The 25,122-nt window shown below is 41.8% G+C and overlaps 1 protein-coding gene, 1 long non-coding RNA gene and 1 pseudogene across 3 annotated transcripts; 1 reads left to right on the top strand and 2 right to left on the bottom strand.

Moving 5' to 3' along the window:
• Positions 1-5,810: 5,810 nt before the first annotated feature.
• On the bottom strand, positions 5,811-9,566 carry LOC109909765 (uncharacterized). The gene is made up of 6 exons (XR_002257797.2): positions 9,362-9,566; positions 7,989-8,009; positions 7,561-7,590; positions 7,401-7,451; positions 7,038-7,088; positions 5,811-6,452 (listed from the first exon to the last, which is right to left on the bottom strand). It is a non-coding gene; the product is annotated as an uncharacterized LOC109909765 (long non-coding RNA).
• A 1,781-nt stretch (positions 9,567-11,347) lies between these two features.
• On the bottom strand, positions 11,348-25,080 carry dhdds (dehydrodolichyl diphosphate synthase). Of its 2 annotated transcripts, none has more exons than XM_020508769.2 (9): positions 24,731-25,080; positions 19,267-19,349; positions 19,019-19,135; positions 18,637-18,779; positions 16,089-16,205; positions 15,716-15,817; positions 12,429-12,543; positions 12,030-12,137; positions 11,348-11,794 (listed from the first exon to the last, which is right to left on the bottom strand). In XM_020508769.2, the coding sequence occupies exons 2-9, from the start codon at positions 19,327-19,329 to the stop codon at positions 11,552-11,554; spliced, it is 1,008 nt and encodes a 335-aa protein (XP_020364358.1). In that variant the 5' UTR covers positions 19,330-19,349; positions 24,731-25,080; the 3' UTR covers positions 11,348-11,551. The 2 variants fall into 2 exon arrangements, with proteins under 2 accessions (XP_020364358.1, XP_020364365.1); XM_020508776.2 differs by having other exon boundaries at positions 11,352-11,794; positions 24,743-24,836.
• Positions 21,599-23,551, top strand: LOC116353648 (general transcription factor II-I repeat domain-containing protein 2-like; annotated as a pseudogene).
• Positions 25,081-25,122: the final 42 nt, after the last annotated feature.

Here is a 25,122-nt window from a genome sequence, read left to right as displayed (position 1 = left end):
TTTGATTATCTTTTTGGCCTTCCTGTGACATCGGGTGCTATAGGTATCATGGAGGGCAGGTAGTTTGCTCCCGGTGATGCGTTGTGCAGACCGCACCACCCTCTGGACGGCCTGCGGTTGAGGGTAGAGCAGTTGCTGTACCAGGTTGTGATACAGCCCGACAGGATGCTCTCGATTGTGGATCTGGAAAAGTTAGTCAGGGTTTTGGGTGACAAGCCAAATTTCTTCAGCCTCCTGTGGTTGAAGAGGCGCTGTTGCGCCTTCTTCACCACGCTGTCTGTGTGGGTGGACCATTTGTGTGGCGGGGGGGTGCTCCCTCTGCTGTTTCCTGAAGTCCACGATCATCTCTACTCAGCGTCAACAAAATAAAGGAGAGGTTGTTTTCCTGACACCACACTCCAAGTGCCCTCACCTCCTCCCTGTAGACTGTCTCGCCGTTGTTGGTAATCAAGCCCACTATTGTTGTGGGGGGGGGGGGGGGGGGGGGATCTGAGCAAACACCCTTGTGGGGCCCCAGTGTTGAGGGTCAGCGAGGTGGAGATGTTGTTTCCTACCTTCACCACCACCTGGGGGTGGCCGGTCAGAAAGTCCAGGACCCAATTGCACAGGGCGGGGTTGAGGCCCAGGGCCTCCAGCTTGATGATGAGCTTGGAGGGTACTATGGTGTTGAATGCCTAGCTGTAGTCAATGAACAGCATTCTTACATAGGTATTCCTCAAGTCCAGATGGGATAGGGCAGTGTGCAGGCGAATGCATCGTCTGCGGACCTGTTAGGGTGGTATGCAAACTGAAGTGGGTCTAGGGTGGCCGGTAAGGTGGAGGTGATACGATCCTTGACTAGTCTATCAAAGCACTTCATGATGACAGAAGTGAGTGCTACGGGGCAGTAGTCATTCAGTTCAGTTATCTTTGCCTTCTTGGGTACAGGAACAATGGTATCTATCTTGAAGCAGACTGGGATAGGGAGCGATTGAATATGTCCATAAACACACCAGCCAGCTGGTCTGCGCATGCTCCGAGGACGTGGCTAAGGATGCTGTCTGGGCCAGCAGCCTTTTAAATGTTTTACTCATGCCGGCCCAGGAGAAGGAGAGGGATGCAGCTCTTGTTAGCAGGCCACGACGGTGGAACTGATTTATCCTCAAAGCGGGCAAAGAAGGTGTTTAGTTTGTCTGGAAGCGTAATGTCGGTGTCCGTGACGTGGCTGGTTTTCTTCTTGTAGTCCGTGATTTCATGTAGACCCTGCCACATACGTCTCATGTCCCATGTTTTCTGAAGATATTTTACACAAGAGTTAAATAATCTCATGAAATGCAATGCATCAATTCCCATCAAAACATTACCTATTAAATCTAGTGCACAGATCCAGGAGTTTCTCATAAAAAGTTACAAAATCAAGATGCGTTCCATTTGAGCAGACATCCAACAAAATGAAAATAATAAAAATACAATGAATACTTTTAGATAAGCAGTGCTACAGGGCAATTGCTCTCAAAGTTGATAAAAACGTTTTTTCCCCCCACTAAATTAGTCTTTTGACCAATCACATTAGATCTTTTTAGAGCTGATCTGATTGGTCAAAAGATCAAATGTGGGGAAAGAATTGTGATATTGGGCTGCCTGTCTAAGCAGCCTAAGTGTTTCCATTCACAATTTAAAACCCACACCTATTAATTCCAAATGATAAGTAAAATTATTTATTTAACAGTCGACTAATTTATCAAGAATATCTATCCAATTGAGCGGTTATACGTTCGAATTACTTAAAAATCGGTATTGTATAAAGTAAAAATAAAAACTTTTCCTAGCGGCTCCATCCATATTGTTACCCAACCCAACAACAATATTGGGGCGTAAACAATCTGTTCTCTTTCCCTCCAAATGTAATATAACACAATTCAACAAGTGTTCTACACCTCCAGTACGTGCTCATTTCCATTGTTAGCTAATTAATCATGGAGTCAACCAATTACAAACTATTGGAAATCATTTGTGGACATATTTCAAATATATTTAACAAAAACTAATTGTCGCACAAAAGTTTCATTTAAAAACCTGTAGTTTGAACTGACCTGCAACTGCTCGGATTGAGCTGGTTGAAACGTGCCCAAACTATTGACACGATGTTCACGTATCAAGCTATATAGGAAACCAGGCCAGCCTATAGCTACATGAGGTGGGTGGGGCAATCTGAGACATGAGCGCGCAAGACATTTAAGTGTGCGTACAAATCGCACAGACCCGTCTGAATATAATATGATCGCCTAGTGTGATCGATTACACGTATTTCTAGTCGGAGAAAGAATGTTTCTTTATTGGTCATTAATAACTTTGTCCTATACATGAAAGTATTGTATTGCTTTCGTTGACTGAAAATAGGTTATTAGGCCAACGCGCAACCGACAGACATTTAGCACACAAATGGTTAGTTTAGCGCTCTGCTGTGTAGGCTAGTTGTACGTAGTTGAACTCTAGTCTAAGGAGGGATGGGCAACTCCAGTTCTCGGCAGCCTGATTTGTGTCACACTTCTGGCCCCTGGTCTAATGCCATGGTGATGGAAGACAGAAGCTATAAATTATTATAAACTGGGTGCTGATTGGCTGACAGCCACGGTATACCAGACGGTATGAAAAAGAAAAGGAGAGCCGCACACTCTAGGAGCTCAGATGCAATAATATAATAACCATCGTTTCGACAGACAAGCTGTCTTCACCAGGGTATACCACGGGTATGACAAAACATGTATTTTTACTGCTATAATTACGTTAACCGGTGTATTATGTAACCCGTTTATAATAGGAATATGGCACCTCAGGGGTTTGTGGTATATGGCCAATATACCACGGCTAAGGGCTGTATCCAGGCACTCTGCGTCGTGTCTTAAATACAACTACAATTGCTTAAATAGGCCTAAAGAAATGTTGAATGTTCATATCTATTCCTCTTGTCAACACTATCCTAGAACAAATAGCAGAACTCGCAGCAACCCCCATCTTCCTCTTTCCGTTTAAGTTGCTTTACCCTCTCCATAATTTGTTCTCCTTGTGTGAAACTTTCCCACTCCTTCCTCTTCCCAGCTAGTCCCCATTTGGGTAGTTACCCTCAAATAACTGCTAGTAGGCCTATGTGTATAGCTTAACATTTGCCATCCCCTCCCCCTTCATGCTAGTCACATGTACTCAGCGGAATGTATGGAGTTTGCAGGGTGGAGATGGACAACCATCCCTTGTGGTGTCTCGGTAGTTCAGTTGTTTCATAACACATATACGGTGGCTCTGTTTCTTTTCAGTTGAAAGGCTGCTTTCACTTTGTTTTCATTCGTTAATTTCCGTTTCTTGTCCATTAAGTGCAACCTGACCTATAGGGAATTCCATTAGGCCTACACTATTTGAAAAAGGCGCACCCCGTCCAACGTGTGAGACCTGCGCGATAGAAGACAGCACATTCACTATCTCCTACCCGAATGATGGTGGAGTGTGAAATCCTCATCTGTTCATTTTGATACATGACATACAGGCCAATCCCACATTTAGGTCCAACCCCTCTCGTATAGGCAGCGTCAAGGGCACATGTTTCTATGTTTTGCTTCTCTGCTGACTCGGATTTGTACTGTATACTGTACTGTGAAGGCTTGTGTTTTGGATAGCGACACTCACAGGTTTACATCTATTTGCCAGTCATATTGGCCCCCTGGTTCGTGGAGCGAGTGTTGTGTCTGTGTGTGACATCCCACTGTAGGGAGAGGCACATCATACACTCTCCTATTTGGTTGAAAATATAGTCACTTGCCTCACTATTTTTCCTAATTCCCACGTTCGGGTGGAGAGGCTATCCTTCTTAATTTACCAAAATGTGTTAGGGCCTAGTCATGTTGATGTTGCAAAGTTTGGTAGGCAAATGGTTGGATGTATTTTTTAGCCATCATAAAATGGCTATATATAAACTCTAAGTACAATGCATGTAAATTGAAAACACCAACATGTCTCTCCTTAAGTCAATTCTAAAGTGCTGGCGATAAGAAAGCCATCTGGTGGATAGGTAAGCCACTGATTAAAGTCCCTTAATTCTGGTCAGACACTGACCTCTTTTGGAGGCTAAAAGGTATCACACTGAGGTCTCATGTCAAATTGAAATCATGTCAGATTCTACGGTGCATTCGGAAAGAATTCACACCCCTTCCCCTTTCCCACATGTTGTTACATTATAGCCTTATTCCAAAACACAATACCCAATAATGACAAAGCGAAAACAGGTTTAGAAATTTTAGCAAATGTATAAGGAATAAAAATACAATTACCTTATTTACATAAATATTCAAACCCTTAAATATGAGACTCAAAATTGAGCTCAGGTGCATCCGCTTTTCCATTGATCATACTTGAGATGAATCTACAACTTGATTGGAGTCCACCTGTGGTAAATTCAATTGATTAGACATGATTTGGAAAGGCACACACCTGTCTATTTAAGGTCCCACAGATGACAGTGGATGTCAGAGCAAAAAAACAAGCCATGAGGTCAAAGGAATTGTCCGTAGAGCTCCGAGACAGGATTGTAGAGGCACAGATCTGCTGAAAGGTACCAAAAAATGTCTGCAGCATTGGAGGTACCCAAGAACACAGTGGCCTCCATCATTCTTAAATGGAAGAAGTTTGGAACCACCAACTCTTCCTAGAGATGTCCGCCTGTCCAAACTGAGCAATAAGGGGAGAAGGGCCTTGGTCAGGGAGGTGACAAAGAATCCAACGGTCACTCTGACAGATCTCCAGAGTTCCTCTGTGGCGATGGGAGAATCTTCCAGGACAACCATCTCTGAAGCACTCCACTACTCTGGACTTTATGGTAGTAGCCAGGCGGAAGGCACATGACAGCCCGCTTTGAGTTTGCCAAAAGGCACCTAAAGGACTCGTAGACCATGAGAAACAAGATTATCTGGGCTGATGAAACCAAGATTGAATTCTTTGGCCTGAATGCCAAATGTCACATCTAGAGGAAACCTGGCACCATCCCTACAGTGAATCATGGTGTTGGCAGCATCACGCTGCGGGTATGTTTTTTAGCGGCAGGGACTGGGAGACAAGTCAGGATTGAGGGAAAGATTAACGGCGCAAAGTAGAGATCCTTGATGAAAACATTTTCCAAAACGCTCAGGACCTGCCTGACTGGGGCGAAGTTTCAACTTCCAACAGGGCAACAACCCTAAGCACACAGCCAAGACAACGCAGGAGTGGCTTCGGGACAAGTTTCTGAATGTCCTTGAGCTGCCCAGCATGAACCCAATCGAACATCCTCCGGAGACCTGAAAATAGCTGTGCAACAACGCTCCCCATCCAACATGCTAGAGCTTGAGGGCCTGCAGAGAAGAATGGGAGAAACTTGCCAAATACATGTGTGCCAAGCTTATAGCATCATTACCTGGAAGACTCTAGGCTGTAATCGCTGCCAAGGTACTTCAAAGTAGAGTAAAGGGTCTGAATACTTATGTACATTTAGATTTCAGCTTTTTTTTTTTCAAAAAACATGATTTTGCTGTCATTAGGGCTATTGTGTACATTGAGGGGGACGACGACAGTGTAATCCATTTTAGAATAAGGCTGTATAGCGTAACTGGAAAGTCAAGAGGTTTGAATACTTTCCTAATGCACTGTACACCCCTCAGCCATGCATTATTTATGGACAAAGGGATGGATTGGTGGTAGAAAGCCCAATAGGCTATTGACAGGTCTAGAAAACATGTGGATTTGTGCACAAACTGGCATGGCAACTAACAAAGAATGTTATGCTGTGATATTGAACCAAATCAAACAACTGCCTTTTAATCATTTTATTCAAGAACATTTAAATTTCATAGGAGTCACAATAGCTCTTTCCACTGTTTTTACAGAACAATTTAATAAAATAAACAATAGAACATATGATTAAGTTCACATTATTAATTTTATGTGGTGATTTTGTGTGTTGACCTAATACAAGTTAGTGATTACTTTCAAACTGTCTTATGTCTCCTGAATGAGAAGAGCTGATGTTGATTAAAAACATTTGGTAAGTAATTAATATTAAAAACTTAAAAGGAGTGGCAAAAACCCTATTCCTCTTAACATTTTAGAAACACACTTTAGCTGCCTTTACTGTTTGGATTTATGTAGGAAAATAACATTCAGCAGTTAAAAACAGGTTTAGAAGGGTATTTTTTTTTGTTTTTTATACTTGGACAGGATATGGACGGTATTCATTTAAACAATGCATAAAAATGGATATGAACATGAGAACCCCTTGGAACAGCTTCATTACCTCAAATGTAAGCCCACAATGAACTATAAATGATATCTTTTAATATAAAAAAAACTTGGTAAAAAATACTTATTTTAAACTGTACAGTCACCAAGTACACAGAATGATCACAACTTCAAACAGTTCTTCATTTGGCGTCTCCAGCGGCCTCAACTTTTGCCTAGAAATGAAGAAGACTTATTTCAGACATACACAAAAAAAAACGCTGTATGCAATGAATAACCGTGGGAAGAAAGTGAACATTGAAGTTATTTTCAAAAGAGAATAGAAAATAAGAAACCAACTATTGTTGGTTTCGTATATTGAACTGCATCTAACCCCATAGGCCTACTGTATTGTTATAGTGAAAATAATATTTTCTAAAGACCAGTTATTTTTGTGCAAATCAATTCAATTACATGCCAGAAGGACAGGAAGCAAATAAATGACATAGAACCAACACTATAATAACAGTGTAATAACAATTTCCACAGAACTGCTTGGTTAATATCATTCCACAATTCACACATTGAGTTGAGCACCCATCAAATAAGTAATGCTTGTATGTACAGGTGGGCTGAATGAATTACATCCCCTAAGAGGTTGAATCCCCATCAAGGGGCAGTGTTTTTTTCTGGTAAGGGTAACTGATGGATTGCAGACAAAGTCATGTACAGCCTAAAGTGAAACCAAATGGAAACCATAAGGGGCAGGGGAAGAATCACATTGAATAGAGAGAGCAAACAGATCCTTTCAGGAAACAAACCTCAGCCTTGGCATCACCGTTCTCAGCAGCCTTCTTTCCCTTGACTGCCTTCTGAAGAAGAAAAAACACATTAGCCACTGACTGCAAGAGTAAATGTATTTTCTCTCTCCTCTCACTTCCTTCAAGATGTTATGCATCTTGTCAAATGCTCAACAGTGCCAAAATACTTGAGATTCTTTTTACGAGGCTTTCCCTCATGTGGCTGTTAAAAAAAGAATAACAGGACAACTTCTGACTTGATGCCAAAGGTCATGAATCAATAACGCTTAGGCTAAGGGTTAACACAACTGCTAATAAACTATAGATGCAAAAACAGCACATACTTTATTAATAAAAGACAGATGAAACAAACACTTAACATACTTTGGGTGCTGCCGCCTTTTTGGGTTTGGCCGCCGGTTTTGGCACAGGTCTCTGCAACAAACAAAAAACCAAGACAGTAATTAGGGTAAGTAACACATGAGTTTGCAATACAAAGAAATGTACAGATCCTAAAGTAGCCTATTTGAATGGTAATACTTACAGATGACAAACGCGCGGAACGTCTTGCAGGCTGAAGAAAGAAACACATTTTACATATCTAACCATGACTCAACTACTACTATAACGATCCCACTTTAACAAACGTCAACTTTTAAAGCATAAGGAAGCCTTCATAAATAATGATTGCATAGATGTATCAGCAAATTATCATTCATAAGCAAATGTCATGCTTTATAACGCATTTCAAACGAGTAATGCCACATTTGACAAAGCACCAACCTTCTATATCACCCTTTATGTATAAAATTGTGTTTACAAATGATCTGCATTTATGTAGACCAAATTTCTCAAGACTTTATGAACATCCTATACAGCATTTGTAAGCTGTAGTTCAGTTAGTGTAACAATTATAAATGAATACACTAGTTAACATTTTAGAATTAACATTGTGAATACTTGTATGCATACCTCATCGCCCTTGGTAGCACTCTGAAAACAGTAGATAAAAAGCAGAAGAAAAATGTTTAGAAACTGGGAGAAAATGGAATTCCTAAAGCACATTTTAAATACGACGAATAGTAAATAAATTCAGCTAATGGATCAGACAGTACTGCATATGCCAGGGTTGTAGAGCGTAGGTCCTTTTCAAAAAGTAAGGTAACTGGTGCTGTTATGTCCATTGTTGCCCTCTCTCATCCTATGTAGGGCCCCTTTGATCAAAATGAAGCATCACATCCCCAGAGAACATGCTGGGCTTTTGTATAATGTATATTTTGCATAACGGATTACATACACCACAGTGAGCGAGTTAGATACACATTTTTGATGACATACATTTCCACTGTTGTAGGCTACTTCTGACTTCGAAGGAATTCCCGCGCATATTCAAATTCAAATCTGTCCTGTCACAACAGTCGGGCGCGCTTGGCACTTCCTTTGTTTTGCGTCAATTCGCGCTCGACAGCCGTCAACAAGATTAAGTTCGCGCTCAATAAATGTACCTATCAACATTATTTCGACGAAGTTAATGCGGTTAAAGATTCAGTAACATGTTTTTAAAAAATGTATAACTTTAAGGTTCAACGACAAACCTAATAGAAAATGTAATTGAAAAGCACATATGCTGTTTGTGCATTCACAAAGATGCTAGCTAATGTTGGCTATGCAAAGATGGCAGCCTGACGTTGAAATTAGCAGGGCTGGGGAAATGACTGAAGTTAACGTCAACAACTCTAGCTAATGTTTGTTGAAAAAAAATGCATTGGCAATGATTTAGTATTTACTGGTAAAGTAGAGGATTCATAAGACTGCATTTAAGCGTTGCGTCGGGTGCAAATTATTGAAAAACGACCAAGCATTTTTTCCCACCAATTTTTGAGGCTCACTGATTCAAGCCTGCCTCAAACATGACTAGAAAACTAGACACCGAGAAGCTCGCAAGCAGCACATTAAACTACACAAATTAATAGTTAAATCGTTAGATGTATGAAATACAGCAGTTGAGCTTCTTCACAACTTCCAAGAAGCACCTAGCGTGTGATGCACAAATCGTACTTAGGTTGAGTGAATGAACTCGTCATAGGTATGCTCAATGTAGGACGAATAACCTTAATAAATATGGTTAATATCTTTACACTTTATTTATTATGTAATTGTCCTTTTTTTTATACGGTTTATTTGATATATTGATGACTGCGTTGAGAGGATGACCCATTTTGCCGCCATTTCTAAACGACGACATACAGTACTGATGAAGAGACCAAATGCAATTTTAAAACGGCAAGATGCAAGCAAAAAAAATACAAATATATTTGTTAGCCGGAAAATTAAGCATTCCTTACCTTTCTTTTAGGCATATTGATGATTGTTCGGGAATTGCAACACAATTCCAATTGTATTTTTATTTTATGGAAGTTGTTGGGTATCTCACTAAGCTCTTCTAGCCACGTTAGCAATGCAACAATGGTGAATGTAAAATAATGACCGAATGTAAAATATAAGATAGAAACCGGTTTGAACCAGTTTTTATATTTTGAAGTCAGACATTGGATGAAAACAAATCACGTGTTTGTGGGCGTCTCCATGTTCTTAAAGAGAGAGTGCATAGAAAATACCACCGCTGTAACGAGGTGGCGTGGTTTCTGCAGGATCTGCAGACTGCAGCAAAGACAGTACAGTATGAAGATATGGATAAACTGCTTCTCCAATAAAAATCCCCGATGACGCTAGTAGGCGACGGCGGCTAGCTAAACTCAGGCGCCGAAACACGTAATCGGGTCTAAGGTTCATCTCGCGCCGAACTGCGCATTTGCAGGCCATCAAATCAAAGGTACCCCTTCCATTCAGTTGTGTCAGTTGGTCAATTTCACGAAGTTGGAGTAATAACATGCTCAACTACTTAATACATTGGGTTGTGCCTATATTTCGAGAAAATTAACAACCAATGAATTATGTTTAACTTCTGTCATTGACTTCTATAACACCAAACCCCGGCCTTGTCTGCTTGATCTGCTTCGCAAGCGTTCCCAGCAGTCTCGCGATGTTGCGCCTCTGGGTTTAGAAACTTTATGCCTGCAGTGTACATCACCCCGTCAATGATCCAATCAAGATACAATATAAAAGGTTACCTATGTTACAAATAATCCATTTGGATGTACAATTTGTTATGAATATATGTAGCATAATGTACATTAAACTAAATGAACATAATCACGTTTATTCTGCAAGATAAAGAAACCCCGGTAAAAATATAGTTTGTTTTACATGTGAAATATGGGCATCCATGACCATAAAACAGTTATTGCACAATGACATGCATTGAACATTTTACTTGACCAGTCCAGCACACATACACTATATATACAAAAGTATGTGGACACTCCTTCAAAATTGAATTTGGCTATTTCAGCCACAACCATTGCGAACAGGTGTATAAAAATGGAGCACACAGCCACACGATCACCATAGACAAACACTGGCAGAAGAATGGCCTTACTGAAGAGCTCAGTGACTTGCAACATTGTACAAGTCAGTTCGTCAACTTTCTACCCTGCTAGAGCTGCCCTGATCTGCTGTTATTGTGAAGTGGAAACGTCTAGGAGCAACAACGGCTCACAAATCACACTTCACCATCTGGCAGTCGGACGAATGAATCTGGGTTTGGCAGATGCCAGGAGTACGCTACCAGCCCCAAAGGATTGTGCCAACTGTAAAGTTTGGAGAAATAACGGTCTGGGGCAGTTTTTCATGGTTTGGGCTAGGCCCCTTAGTTCCAGTGAAGGGAAATCTTAATGCCACACCATATGACATTCTAAACGAGTCTGTACTTCCAACTTTGTGGCAACAGTTTGGGGGAAGCCTCTTTCCTGTTTCAGCATGACAATGCCCCCGTGCACAAAGCGGAGGTCCATACAGAAATGGTTTGTCGAGATCAGTGTGGAATAACTTGACTGTACAAAGCCCTCACCATAACCCCATCGAACGCCAACTGCAAGCCAGGCCTAATCACCCAACATCAGTACCCAACCTCACTAATTCTCTTGTGGCTGAATGGAAGAAAATACATGCAGCAATGTTCCAACATTTAGTGGAAAGCCTTCCCAGAAGAGTGGAAGCTGTTATGGCAGCAAAGTTGGGGAATGAGATGTTCAACGATCAGGTGTCCACATACTTTTGGTCATGTAGTGTAGCTGGTGCTGTGGTAAATGGTGGTCTCCGATGTGTATCGCCTCTGGGAGTGAGTACTCCGATTCCATTGTGAATATCAATCCAAAGAGAATATCCATGGAATCCATTTGACGGACAGATTTTACAGAACAACTTTAAGAATCATTAGCTCTTTACCAGACTTATCTTTTTATTAGACTTTGATCAAACTTAGAATACACACATAAATATCCCACATATAGCCCCATAGGGGTAAAATCACTCATACAAAATAAGAAGTTTCAAACCACTCAGCCCTTTAGGGAAGAGATGGGATTGCTCCCCCAATTCAAGATGGGGAGCATTGTGTTCCCCTCATCCCCTCTTTATGCCAGAGCAGCTTGGCTGGTTAAGTCAGTGAGGAAGGAGTCTCTCTTGTGCTGGAGTGCACCAAGGAAGTCCTGAACCCGTTCCTCTCGGCTGGCAGTGTAGTTGAGCAGTGCTTCCTGTCTCCTCTGGGCATCCAGGGGCTTTCCATTGCCGTGGTGCTGTAGGAGGTCTGCAACACAGGCCCGGTCTGCCTCATGCTGCTGTAGGGCCTGTCCCTCTCTGTGTTGATCTCTGGCTTTCTGCAGCATACATAGGGATCCGTCATTCAAGCAGACCTCAGTGTTCCACACAACACAGTAGTTTATTACAGGTATTCAGATGATCCTGCTAATGAATTCTCGCTCAATGCTGGAAATTCAACTTGAAATAATGTGCCAAACATTTGTGGCAAAAGTGCACACGCGTTTAAAGGTTGGGTAAATATCGTACGGTGGAATGTATGTGGGATGAATGAAGGAAAGAGAGAGTTCATACCTGAAGAGGTCTGTGATTGAGCTGATACTGCAGAATGGCATCACACAGATTCCAGAAGGAGTACTCTGGCCACAAGACTGACTGGAACACTAAGCAGGAGTGGGACGTCTACAGGATAGCACAGACAAAAAAATATTACATTTGTGTCTGCAACATTCTATAAACATTGCACCCCACTGAATAATCCCCACAGGTAACACCAGACAGCCTACTTTTACAAAGAACAAGTCACGAGGTAGTGGGAGAGGCAGCTAAACCAGAGGCTCCATTGTCTGTCACTGTAGTCACTGAACAGGAAGTAGGTCTTGTCCTTACCAAAGGATGCTAGGCAAGAGGCTAATCTCATTATCATTCAACATCACGCTGGAAACAGCTAGTAAGAAGTGTCTTTGTCCTTACCTGCCACAGCAGGAAGTCACTGAGTCGCACCTCTCCAGACGTGCGAATGAGCAGATCAGGATTGGGGGAGTTACTGCTGTACAGACAATGACCCAGCAGGGCCTCTGACACATCACTGGACACAACAACCAAGACAAGACAATATTTATTTTATTTTACCTTTATTTAACCAGGTAGGCCAGTTGAGAACAAGTTCTCATTTACAACTGCGACCTGGCCAAGATAAAGCAAAGCAGTGCGACAAAAAAACAACACAGAGTTACACATGGGATAAACAAAAGTACAGTCAATAACACAATAGAAAAATCTATGTACTGTGTGTGCAAATGGAGTAAGGAGGTAAGGCAATAAATAGGCAATAGTAGCAAAGTAATTCCAATTCAGAAAATTAACACTGGAGTGAAAGATATGCAGATGATGATGTGCAAGTAGAAATACTGGTGTGCAAAAGAGCAAAAAAAAGTTAATAAAAACAATATGGGGATGAGGTTGGTAGTTGGATGGCCTATTTACAGATGGGCTGTGTACAGCTGCAGCGATCGGTAAGCTGCTCAGATAGCTGATGCTTAAAGTTAGTGAGAGAGTAAGAAGTCTCCAACTTCAGCGATTTTTGCAATTCGTTCCAGTCATTGGCAGCAGAGAACTGTAAGGAAAGGCGTCCAAATGAGGTGTTGGCTTCGGGGATGACCAGTGAGATATACAGTGGGGCAAAAAAGTATTTAGTCAGCCACCAAAAGTTCTCCCACTTAAAAAGATGAGAGGCCTGTAATTTTCATCATAGGTACACTTCAACTACGACAGACAAAATTAGAAAAAAATTCCAGAAAATCACATTGTAGGATTTTAAATGAATTTATTTGCAAATTATGGTGGAGTATTTGGTCAATAACAAAAGTTTATCTCAATACCCTTTGTTGGCAATGACAGAGGTCAAACGTTTTCTGTAAGTCTTCACAAGGTTTTCACACACTGTTGCTGGTATTTTGGCCCATTCCTCCATGCAGATCTCCTCTAGAGCAGTGATGTTTTGGGGCTGTTGCTGGGCAACACGGACTTTCAACTCCCTCCAAAGATTTTCTATGGGGTTGAGATCTGGAGACTGGCTAGGCCACTCCAGGACCTTGAAATGCTTCTTACGAAGCCACTCCTTCGTTGCCCGGGCGGTGTGTTTGGGATCATTGTCATGCTGAAAGACCCAGCCACGTTTCATTTTCAATGCCCTTGCTGATGGAAGGAGGTTTTCACTCAAAATCTCACGATACATGGCCCCATTCATTCTTTACTTTACACGGATCAGTCGTCTTGGTCCCTTTGCAGAAAAACAGCCCCAAAGCATGATGTTTCCACCCCCATGCTTCACAGTAGGTATGGTGTTCTTTGGATGCAACTCAGCATTCTTTGTCCTCCAAACACAACGAGTTGAGTTTTTACCAAAAAGTTATATTTTGGTTTCATCTGACCATATGACATTCTCCCAATCTTCTTCTGGATCATCCAAATGCTCTCTAGCAAACTTCAGACGGGCCTGGACATGTACTGGCTTAAGCAGGGGGACATCTGGCACTGCAGGATTTGAGTTTCTGGCGGCGTAGTGTGTTACTGATGGTAGGCTTTGTTACTTTGGTCCCAGTGTAACGGATGTGAAACGGCTACACCAGCTCTCTGCAGGTCATTCACTAGGTCCCCCTGTGTGGTTCTGGGATTTTTGCTCACCGTTCTTGTGATCATTTTGACCCCACGGGGTGAGATCTTGCGTGGAGCCCCAGATCGAGGGAGATTATCAGTGGTCTTGTATGTCTTCCATTTCCTAATAATTGCTCCCACAGTTGATTTCTTCAAACCAAGCTGCTTACCTATTGCAGATTCAGTATTCCCAGCCTGGTGCAGGTCTACAATTTTGTTTCTGGTGTCCTTTGACAGCTCTTTGTTCTCTCCATAGTGGAGTTTGGAGTGTGACTGTTTGAGGTTGTGGACAGGTGTCTTTTACACTAATAACAAGTTCAAACAGGTGCCATTAATACAGGTAACGAGTGGAGGACAGAGGAGCCTCTTAAAGAAGAAGTTACAGGTCTGTGAGAGCCAGAAATCTTGCTTGTTTGTAGGTGACCAAATACTTATTTTCCACCATAATTTGCAAATAAATTCATTCAAAATCCTACAAGGTGATTTTCTGGATTTTTTTCCCTCATTTTGTCTGTCATAGTTGAAGTGTACCTATGATGAAAATTACAGGCCGCTCTCATCTTTTTAAGTGGGAGAACTTGCACAATTGGTGGCTGACTAAATACTTTTTTGCCCCACTGTACCTGCTGGAGCGCGTGCTATGGTTGGGTGTTGCTATGGTGACCAGTGAGCTGAGATAAGGCGGAGCTTTACCTAGCAAAGACTAATAGATGACCTGGAGCCAGTGGGTTTGTGTCGACGAATATGTAGCGAGGGCCAGCCAATGAGAGCATACAGGTCGCAGTGGTGGGTGGTATATGGAGCTTTGGTAACAAAACGGGTGGCATGGTGATAGACTGCATCCAGTTTGCTGAGTAGAGTGTTGGAGGCTATTTTGTATATGACATCGCCAAAGTCAAGGATCGGTAGGATAGTCAGTTTTACAAGGGTATGTTTGGCAGCGTGAGTGAAGGAGGCTTTGTTGCGAAATAGGAAGCCGATTCTAGATTTAATTTTGGATTGGAGATGCTTAATATGAGTCTGGAAGGAGAGTTTACAGTCTAGCCAGACACCTAGGCATTTATTGTTGTCCACATATTCTAAGTCAGAACCGTCCAGAGTAGTGATGCTAGTCGGGTGGGCGCGGGCAGCGATCGGTTGAAGAGCACGCATTTAGTTTTACTAGCATTTAAGAGCAGTTGGGGGCCACGGAAGGAGTGTTGTATGGCATTGAAACTCGTTTGGAGGTTTGTTAACACATTTGTCCAAAGAAGGGCCAGATGTATACAGAATGGTATCGTCTGCGTAGAGGTGGATCAAGGATTCACCCACAGCAAGAGCGACATCGTTGATATATACAAAGAAATGAGTCGGCCCGGAGATTTGAACGCTGTGGTACCCCCATAGAGACTGCCAGAGGTCCGGACAACAGGCCCTCCGATTTGACAAACTGAACTACATCTGAGAAGTAGTTGGTGAACCAGGCGATGCAGTAATTTGAGAAACAAGAGAAACGCGCAGAAAACAAATCTATGATAATGCAAATTGAATAATTATATTTGAGAGTGCCATGAATGCACTCTTATGTTATATTAACCTTCTGAATCTCTGTTGAAGTAGTTTACCTGGATTTGATAAGTCCCTGCTCCACGCCCCAAGCCATCTCTCTGACAGCATTAGCAATTTCATGTCTTGAGGTGTAGGCAAAGCACACGTTCAGAAAGCATCTGTTGGCAAAAGAGGTTGGGACGTTAATAAAGGAGTTATTACAGCTGTAAGTAGCCACTCCTGAAGAGATCTTAGATGACTGAACAGAAGCCCAAGTGTTGTTTTATGCATAGAGAAATTGCATTGCATTATAAACAACTGAAGTCCAGCATCTGCAATAAACCTTGGTGCATTTGTCAAAAATGCAATGTTTTTCAGATGGCTGCACACAAGCTCACAGCCACCTCAGAGACGTGAGGAGCAGCAGGATGATGAGGTGGCGATGCCTACTTGTTATGAGTCCTGGTGGCCACCACAGCCCGGGCTATGTGTTGCTGCAGGTCCAGTGGCAGTAGAGTCAGGTCTCCCAACACCCGAATGCACACCCCATGCTTCTCCAGATTCTCCCTGGATTGGAAGAGAGCAGACATGACCAAGTCAGGGTGGCTTTTGGTGTATTTTCGTTAGTTGTTGGATTAATAAAATACATGATGACTATCACATGCACACAGCATAAAGATGCTATTTTGAGAGGGATGTCTCCTACAGCTACTCAGCTGGTTGTTGTATTTATAAGCCCATTCATTGCACAACAATTCTAAATGCAATCCCATGTAATATATATTTACATGGGATTGCATAGTTATATAATGTAAAAAAATAATAAAAAAATAAAGATTGCTGCAATGTAGCCTATAGGCAAAATCCGACCACGGAAACACAATTATTTTACAAATACTTCATTGACAGCGCGCGATTTTCAAGTTTGGGGAAGCTTACAATTTATGCAACCATTTCTAGCAATTCTGATTTTCATATGCGCATTTTCGTGTTACAGTTTCATTTCAATAATAACGTTTTCAGTCACGTGGTTAAATCATGCAACTCCGAGTTAAAAATTCTACTAATGCGAGAGCACCAGCCTCTGCCATATGGACACATTGATGATCCATTGGCGGCTAAAGAAACGAGCGCACTGAACTCATCTAAGTAAAATCAACTAAGTAAAAATACATAGTCGACTAAATGAAAACATACAATATGACACATTCATGTTCTTTCAAAGCACATTAATCTCTCTACTCAGCCTCTCCTGCCTCCCTTTCTATCTTCTTGACTTGAGCCATTGTAAAGTGCAACATTTGTATCAAACCAATCAACTGTGTAATCAACTGTGTCTAGCCGGAAGATTTCGCTAGTGAACTTGCAACATTTTATCAACCTATTCCAGGCCCGCGCTAGTGAGCTCGGCCCAGACAGCTGTTTTTGCCTAAGGGAAAAGTGTTCAGGTATTTTATGAAGTTTCCACTGGTTACATGGGCTTATCAAGATCCATAAAATGTTGCTCTTCCACACCGACGCTTGGTGATTATCGAGGGGGAGATTGTTCAAATAGCCTACCGTGAGGAACTATATTTTTAATAGTCTTCATTATCATTCGCAATGGATGTTTTAAAAAACGACTTCGTTGACTTTCCTGTATTTCCGTAACTTGTATGCGTTCATTAACAGGACAAAGAAACCAGACACATGCTCATCGCTCACATGGAGCAAGCAAAAGAACATAAAAATTTTTTTTAACTCAGAAATTATGTTCATGAAATGAACCAAAGCATGTTTCTCACAAGTGTAGCAGGTTGTGAACTCCGCAAATTGCGTTTCCACTTCGAGAATGAGAACAGTAAATGACTAATTAATACATGCAGTAACAGAAATGTATGTAACCACATGCCAGTGATTAATGGTATATTTACTACTGGTGACGTACACAGCTTATACAAAACATTATGAACACCTGATCTTTCCATGACAGACTGACCAAGTGAATCCAGATCAAAGTTATTATCCCTTATTGATGTCACTAGTTAAATCCACTTCAAATCAGTGTAGATGAAGGGGATGAGACAGGTTAAATAATTATTTTTTTTGCAACTCAATATTAGGAAGGTGTTCCTAATTTTTGGTGTACACATATGTAATGGGCAATTGATTAAAAAAATAAACAATCAAAGGGCACACAATAAATGCATAAGAATTTACATGAGACAGCGGGGCCATTCTAAGAAAGAGACTCTCCTTTATCTCCGACAAACACCCCACCCATTCTTCGTCTCAACATTTTCAATTATACCCAAGACACTTTATCTTCACACATATTTTAGATGCTATTCACTGACAACCGCAACTCAATAATCAGCTAAGCCTATTGCCAAACGCGCTGCCCAAATTGAAAATATGCCTACTAGCTTGTGATTTGAAACAATCCACAGCTATTTTCTAAAGAAGATAATGATCCTCAATTTCTCTGTGGCTAAGTCATGCTTTCTACTGAAGTATTTTGAATGATTTTATGAATTTCTGTATAGACAGAAGTAGTTTTTTTCCTCACATTTGGATCCACTCTCATAAGCTGCGCTGTTTAGAATGGTGTTTTCCTGCAAATTCCATTTTGGGAAATGTTTCAAAATGACGTTTTATTGGCTGCTTCATTACAGGAGTTGCATGTCCTGTTAAGATGAATTATCATCATCTAAATGTGATTTCTGTTATTCTGAGCACCATGGGTGGATTCCCTAATGGTTTACGCACCCAATGCATATGGATCCGGCAAATCTCTGAAATGGCCGGTAAATGTCCATTTTCTGTTGTCTGGCCCAAGTGAATTACTGAAACATCCTCCTTGTCGAGTTTTTAATTAAAGTGTCTGTAAAACACTTTCTGTGGAAAGATAACCCATCACTTAGCAGGTAGCTATGCTGCTTTCTCTCCCACTCGCTGGGACTCCCACACCTATGCATCTTTAATGGAAGCACTCTGGCTCCTCGGTTCTGACACTCACTGTTCTTGTAGCAGTCTGATGAACTTCTGCTTGGCCAGCTCCATCAGGCCATCCACCTCGTCTTTAGACCGCTTGAAGTTCTCGATGCTGAAGGCGTACACGGTGACCTCATGGATGCTCAGGTTCAGGCACCAGCGTAGTGTCTAAAGGAAGGAGCCACCAAGGTTGATCATCAGTAAAGCCAACAGAGTAGTATGTATTTCTAATGTACTTGGTGACAGCCCTATACAAATACATGTTATGATGGTAATGGTTAAGTGCATTTACCTACTTTTCTAAGACAATGCGAAAGCTCATGCAAAAGGGAAAGTATGAATGAGAACAACTATGATAGAAAGAACAATGACGACATCATGACACTGATGTCCCCTGGGAACCTCACCTCTGCCAGTTTGTCAAAACCCTGTGTGTGTCCCTCTTGGCGCTCCACATGACGCTTGCGGGCATAGCGCCGGTTGCCATCCATGATAAAGGCCACATGTTTGGGCATCGGGCCAGCCTGGGAGAGACCAAGGAGGGGTGGATGGATTCCATACAGATAGAACCATATTACATATCATAAAAATGTGGTTGTGATTAATTCATTCAAATATCCTCAGAAGGGATGCATTTGCAAATAGATCACCATACCTTCAGTATGTTGGCTGAGAGCTTCTCAATGAGGTTCAATTCACCTTCCCTTATCCACGACATATTGAAAAACTCTGACACCCCTGTGGAGATGCATGCATTACATCTTATTACATACATTAGAGATACATATAAACAGATACCTATAAACAAGCAATTTATGAACATGTTTAGCCGTTAGGCTTGTCTGACAAATTCAGCAGTCCCTGGTTTGTATAGCCATGGGCTGCATTATAAACAGTAGTGAGGGGTATGTAGCATAGTTACATATAGAGCACAGGCCTAGTTCAGTGGGGTGCATCAACAAACATAATGGCAGTGCATTCATGGACGTTAGTAGGATAAGGTGTGGTGGTTCCTTGCAATTTCCCTGACAAAGGACTTCAGAGGCCACTGCTTTCTAGTCTTGAGCTGTGCTACAGGGGCTTTTCACCACATACCAGACGTACAGGGAGGTCTGAAATTATTGACACCCTTGATAAAGGTGAGCAGAACTGACTGTATAAAATAAATAATTCAAACATGAGCTGTATTGTATGCTCCAAAACAATGATATAATTGTATACTAATACAATTGCTCAGAGAAAGAGATTTTGTTTCAAAAGTAATATTTTTTTCTCAAAAAAGGTAGGGGTCAAAATGATTGACACCCCAGTTTTGAATACCTTTCAATACCTCAACTTGCAAGGATAATGGCACGGAGCCCTTTTCGGAGAACACATTGGGAGGGATCTTAGACCATTCCGCCATACAGAATCCTTCCAGATCCTTGATATCCTTTGTCTGCCCTCTTCAATAGAGCCCCACAGTGGAGGTGTCATAATACCCATAAAACCTAGCGGTCAAACAGGGAAATGGTTCTGAGAAAAACGATTGGAACCATTTCAATGTTTGACCGCTAGGGTTTGGGGTATTATGACTCATACTGTGATACTCTATTCAAACCACAGGTTTTCAAATGGGGTTTAAGTCCAGAGACTGAGATGGCCATTGCAAAATATAGATTTTCTGGTCAATTAACCATTTCTTTGTGGATTTTGAGGTGTGGTTGTGATTATTGTCTTGCTGGAAGATTCACTTGCAGCCAAGTTTTAACCTCCTGGCAGAGGCAACCAGGTTTTGGGCTAAAATGTCCTGGTACTAGGTAAAGTTCAAGATGCTGTTGACCTTAACAGGGAAGCAGTGGAAGCAAAATAGCCCCATAACATCAAAGATCCACCACCATATTTTACCGTAGTGGGTTATTTTCTGCTCATGCATTCTCATTTAGACACCAAATCCACCACTAGTGTGTGTGACCAAAGAGCTCGGTTTTCATGTCATCCAACAAATGTAAATGCCTGGAGTTTGCTAAACAGCACGGGTATTTGGATTGGAACCGGTGCATTGGTCCGATGACATGAAAATAGAGCTATTTGGTCATGCACCCACCAGTGGTGGGTTTGGGGTAATGTTGTCACGACACCCGAATTTTGAACTAGGTTTTTGCTCCAACCTTAATCAGGCTTAATAAGGCTACCAAAACAAGCTCTCCAGGAACAGGGTTGGAGAGCCCTGCATTAATGAATCAATGATAGTCATACAATCAATATGACTTTGTTTTTACCAATCTAACTGCATAACGGTAATCATTTATTTGAATTGTAAATCGCTATTGATAAACAGGGTAAATCAAGATATGTAGTCTAGGCCTATTCACAATACAGGTGAATGTATATTCAATAGGAGTGTGTGCATGTATTGAATTATTGAGGGTTAAGGTTAGGTTAAAGGGTTAGGGTTTGCTAAAAGGGTAAAGTTAGGCTTAGCTAACATATGCAAAGTAGTTCAAAAGTAATAAGTAGTTGCTAAAAAAGTTGTCCATGATGAGATTCTAATACCCATCCACCTCGACCAACCCCCCTGCTTTCGTTTTTTCCTATCTTATGTAACCATACTAATTTGAGTGTCTTGGACTGACATCTAGTCTATGAGACCAGTCTGAGCTACTGGTATCTTCTTGCATTGTAAAATGTTCTAGCCTGTAATGAACATTGTTTTGCTAACAGTTGCAACATTTTCTACATGCCATGTTGCATCATTCAAGTTTGTTCACCATAAGTGTGGAGCTAGCAGCCAAGACTCCCAGTGAGTGCAGTGTTTCCTCAGGACAGGCTAGAGCATGGGTGTCAAACTCTGGCCCGTGTGCCAAATTTGGCCCGCGGGGTAATTATATTTGGCCCGCGAGACAATACCAAATTACTACTAGAGCTGGCCCGCCGGTATTATACAGCGCATTCACCACTAATACTACGAATCCCATAATGCTCTGCTGTTTTCGCGCACCAATCAGGACAGGACCCAGAAACGCTCTCTCCTCTGTGACAGTAGTCATAGCAACATAGACGCTACAACTGTCAGCGAGCTAACCCTTCCCAAAAATGGCGAAAAGAAAGGCAGAAAACAGGAGCTTTCTGGACAAGTGGGAGGCAGAATATCTGTTTACATATGTAAAAGACAAACCTGTTTGTCTTGTTTGTGGAGTCAACGTGGCTGTAAGTAAGGAGTACAACATTAGACGACACTATGAAACGAAACACCATGACAAATACAAGGACCTGGACATGACTCAAAGGAGCCAGAAAGTAGAGGAGATGAAAAGAAGTTTGGTTTCACAACAGAATATGTTTAAAAAAGCCACATCACAAAGCGAGGCTGCTGTAAAGGCTAGTTATATAGTGGCAGCAGAGATCGCAAAATCAGCCCGGCCCTTTAATGAGGGAGAGTTCATGAAAAAGTGCATGATGAAGGTTTGTGACCTCGTATGCCCAGAGAAAAAACAAGCATTTTCAAACGTGAGCCTGAGCAGGAACACAGTAGCTGATCGCACATGTGATCTTGCCACCAATCTGTATGACCAGCTGATGGAAAAGGGAAAAGATTTTGTTGCGTTCTCCCTCGCTGTGGATGAGAGCTGCGACGCATCTGATACTGCTCATACTGATACTGCTGAAATAAAGCTGCCGTGGGATAAACTCATTGGATTAACGACAGATGGTGCGCCAGCGATGTGCGGTAAAAAGAGTGGACTGGTGGGCATGGTTCGGGAGAAGATGCGGGAAGAGAACTGTGCAGGTGAGCTAACTGTTTACCACTGCATCATACATCAGGAAGCACTGTGTGCCAAAGCCCTAAAGATGGAACATGTTATGACCACAGTAACACAGGTAGTTAACTTTATAAGAGCCAAATGTCTAAATCACCGCCAGTTTAAATCTTTTCTGGAGGAGTGTGGTTCGGAATACGCAGACGTGCCGTATCACACAGAGGTGAGATGGCTAAGCAGAGGAAAAGTACTGAACAGATGTTTCGAGCTGCGTGAGGAAATATGTAAATTCCTGGAAACCAAAGGGAAGGATACAGCAGAGCTCCGGGAGCAAAAGTTCCTGTGTGAGCTGGCCTTTCTCTGTGACATCTCGAGCCATCTCGATGCGCTGAACCTGCAGCTTCAGGGGCGGGGGCGCATCATCACAGACATGTACGCTGCAGTGAGGGCCTTCAAAACTAAACTGTGCCTGTGGGAGAATCAGATGCTGCAAGGAAACCCTTGCCATTTTCCCTGCTGCCAATCCATAAAAGCGCAGATCTCTACCGCCGTGTTCCCATGCGCACAGTTTGCTGAAAAACTCAGTGTTCTCGCCGCTGAGTTTAGCCGGCGATTTGCCGACTTCGATGCCCAGAAATGCAAGTTTGAACTGCTTAGTAATCCCTTCGCAGTTGATGTGGAAAATGCACCAACCAACATCCAAATGGAGCTGATTGAACTCCAGTGCAACGACACGCTGAAGTCAAAGTATGATGCTGTGGGCGCCGCACAGTTTCCACGGTTCATCCCTGACACAATGCCTCAGCTCCGGCACCCAAGCTGCTCAGATGCTCTCCATGTTCGGCAGCACTTATCTATGCGAGCAACTTTTCTCCTCGATGAAGATGACCAAAACAACTCACAGGAGACGTCTGACTGATGAACATCTTCGCTCGATACTGAGGATTTCTTCAGCTCAGAGCTTGAGCCCAGACATTGATGAACTAGCATCCAAGAAGAGATGCCAGGTATCTGGCTTGGGCACATCAGATTAGACCAGTGTGCAATAATTAACGTTTTCTTTATGCACTTTTTCTTGCTACAAGGCATGGGCTTGAATGGTTGATTGATTTATTATCATTTTATTTGTAAAATTATTAGCCAGTGGAAAAAGTTTATTTTGGTATTTAAATCAGAAGGCTGCAAATAGAAAAGAGGCATACAATTTTTATTTACATTTTATTTATTTAATAAATGAATGCCATTGATGTGTTTTTTCATTTGAAATTCGATTTTGCATGTCTCCACTATTAAATTATATATTGTATGGTAATAAGCGATGCTTGTTCCATATTCAATGTTAAAGCAAAACTTGTTTGGGTCCATATTAAAAGGTTAATTTGTTCAAGGTTGGCCCGTGACTTTGGCCCACTGGGTATTTGAGTTTGACACCCCTGGGCTAGAGTTAGCAATGAGTAAGTGAAGCAGGCACGATGCGCTCGTGCTATAAGGGGACATCAACTGCGCTGATAGACAGACTTGAACCTCTCTCAATCAGTAGATGACGTGACACAATTTATATAAGTACTGAAACTTTTTTCATGTTCTAGTTTTTTTTTAAGTACTGACGTTTCGGTTTACCGTGCAACACTAGTTTGGCGTCAATTAGAATGCATGAGCAGTAAATAACCCCATACCTACTTGTTAAAATATGTTGGTAGACATCCAAGTCATCGGTAGTTTTTGTTGGAGGTTAACTGCCTTGCTCAGCGGCAGAACGATAGATTTGATCCTTGTCAGCTCTGGGATTCAATCCAGCAATATTTCTGTTAATGGCCCAACGCTCCTACCCACCAGGCTACCAAAACAAGTGTGTCAATCATTTTGAACCTTAGCTTTTGAGGAAAATCATGTATTACTTGTTAAACAACATTTCTTTCTCTGAGCAATTGTATTCGTATAATATAACTTAAAAAACATGTTGAGCATACAATTGCTCAGTATTTAAATGATTTATTTTATAGTAATTTCTGCTGATCTTTATGGGTGTTAATGGTTTCGGACTTGTATCTGATTAGTTCTGATACATACGCCACTAGTCTACATGCATGCATGAATAAACGGGATATATTAACCAAATCATATTCTGAAAACTAGTGATATGATTATGCATCTCTGATTCATGTGGATCTGGTCTTGGATAGCTAGATAACGATATCATAGCTACTGTAGCTAGCTAGCTAACACAAACCGGACAGGGAGCGATAACCAATGATGAACACTGTTTGAAATGTACAAAGCAATTGCACTTTCACTAAAATGTTCGATTTCATTAATATTGTTGAAAGAGATCATGAATTATCAACATTATGAGCCGTATTTTTTACATATTTCACATACCTTCCAACTCACAGTTTAAGATGACGTCCCCTTCCTTATTCGATGGAGTGACGTAATCAAAAGACCGACCACTTCCGCCTGGAACTTTTTGTACAGATTTCTCTGCATGTGGATTGACAGGAACCTTATTCAGGTAAATTGGTGTTCTGGGATTCGATTAGAATATTTAAATATTTACTGGATAGTTTTCAAATTGGACTCAGTGCTATCCGGGATCTTGGGACGTCCCTACTCCCCACTGAAGTGGGATTTAAAATAGTTAAGGTCAGGTAAGGGTTATGTTTAGGGGTTCCCCAAACTCGGTCCTGGGGACCCCAAGGCCTGCACGTTTTGGCGTTTGCCCTAGCACTACACTGCTGATTCAACTAATCATCCAGCTTTGATTGTTTGAA

This window comes from Oncorhynchus kisutch, linkage group LG2 (genome assembly GCF_002021735.2).
Source record: "Oncorhynchus kisutch isolate 150728-3 linkage group LG2, Okis_V2, whole genome shotgun sequence".
In the NCBI taxonomy this organism is placed as follows: domain Eukaryota; kingdom Metazoa; phylum Chordata; class Actinopteri; order Salmoniformes; family Salmonidae; genus Oncorhynchus; species Oncorhynchus kisutch.
This window is presented reverse-complemented; position numbering and strand designations above follow the sequence as displayed.

Excerpts from the sequence above, each read along its gene's own strand:
- dhdds (XM_020508769.2), bottom strand. The coding sequence starts at position 19,329 with ATGTCGTGGATAAGGGAAGGTGAATTGAACCTCATTGAGAAGCTCTCA. Across the intron at positions 19,136-19,266 it reads TCTCAGCCAACATACTGAAG|GCTGGCCCGATGCCCAAACA; the intron begins GTATGGTGATCT and ends GGTCTCTCCCAG. Across the intron at positions 12,138-12,428 it reads GTGACTTCCTGCTGTGGCAG|ACGTCCCACTCCTGCTTAGT; the intron begins GTAAGGACAAAG and ends GCTATCCTGTAG.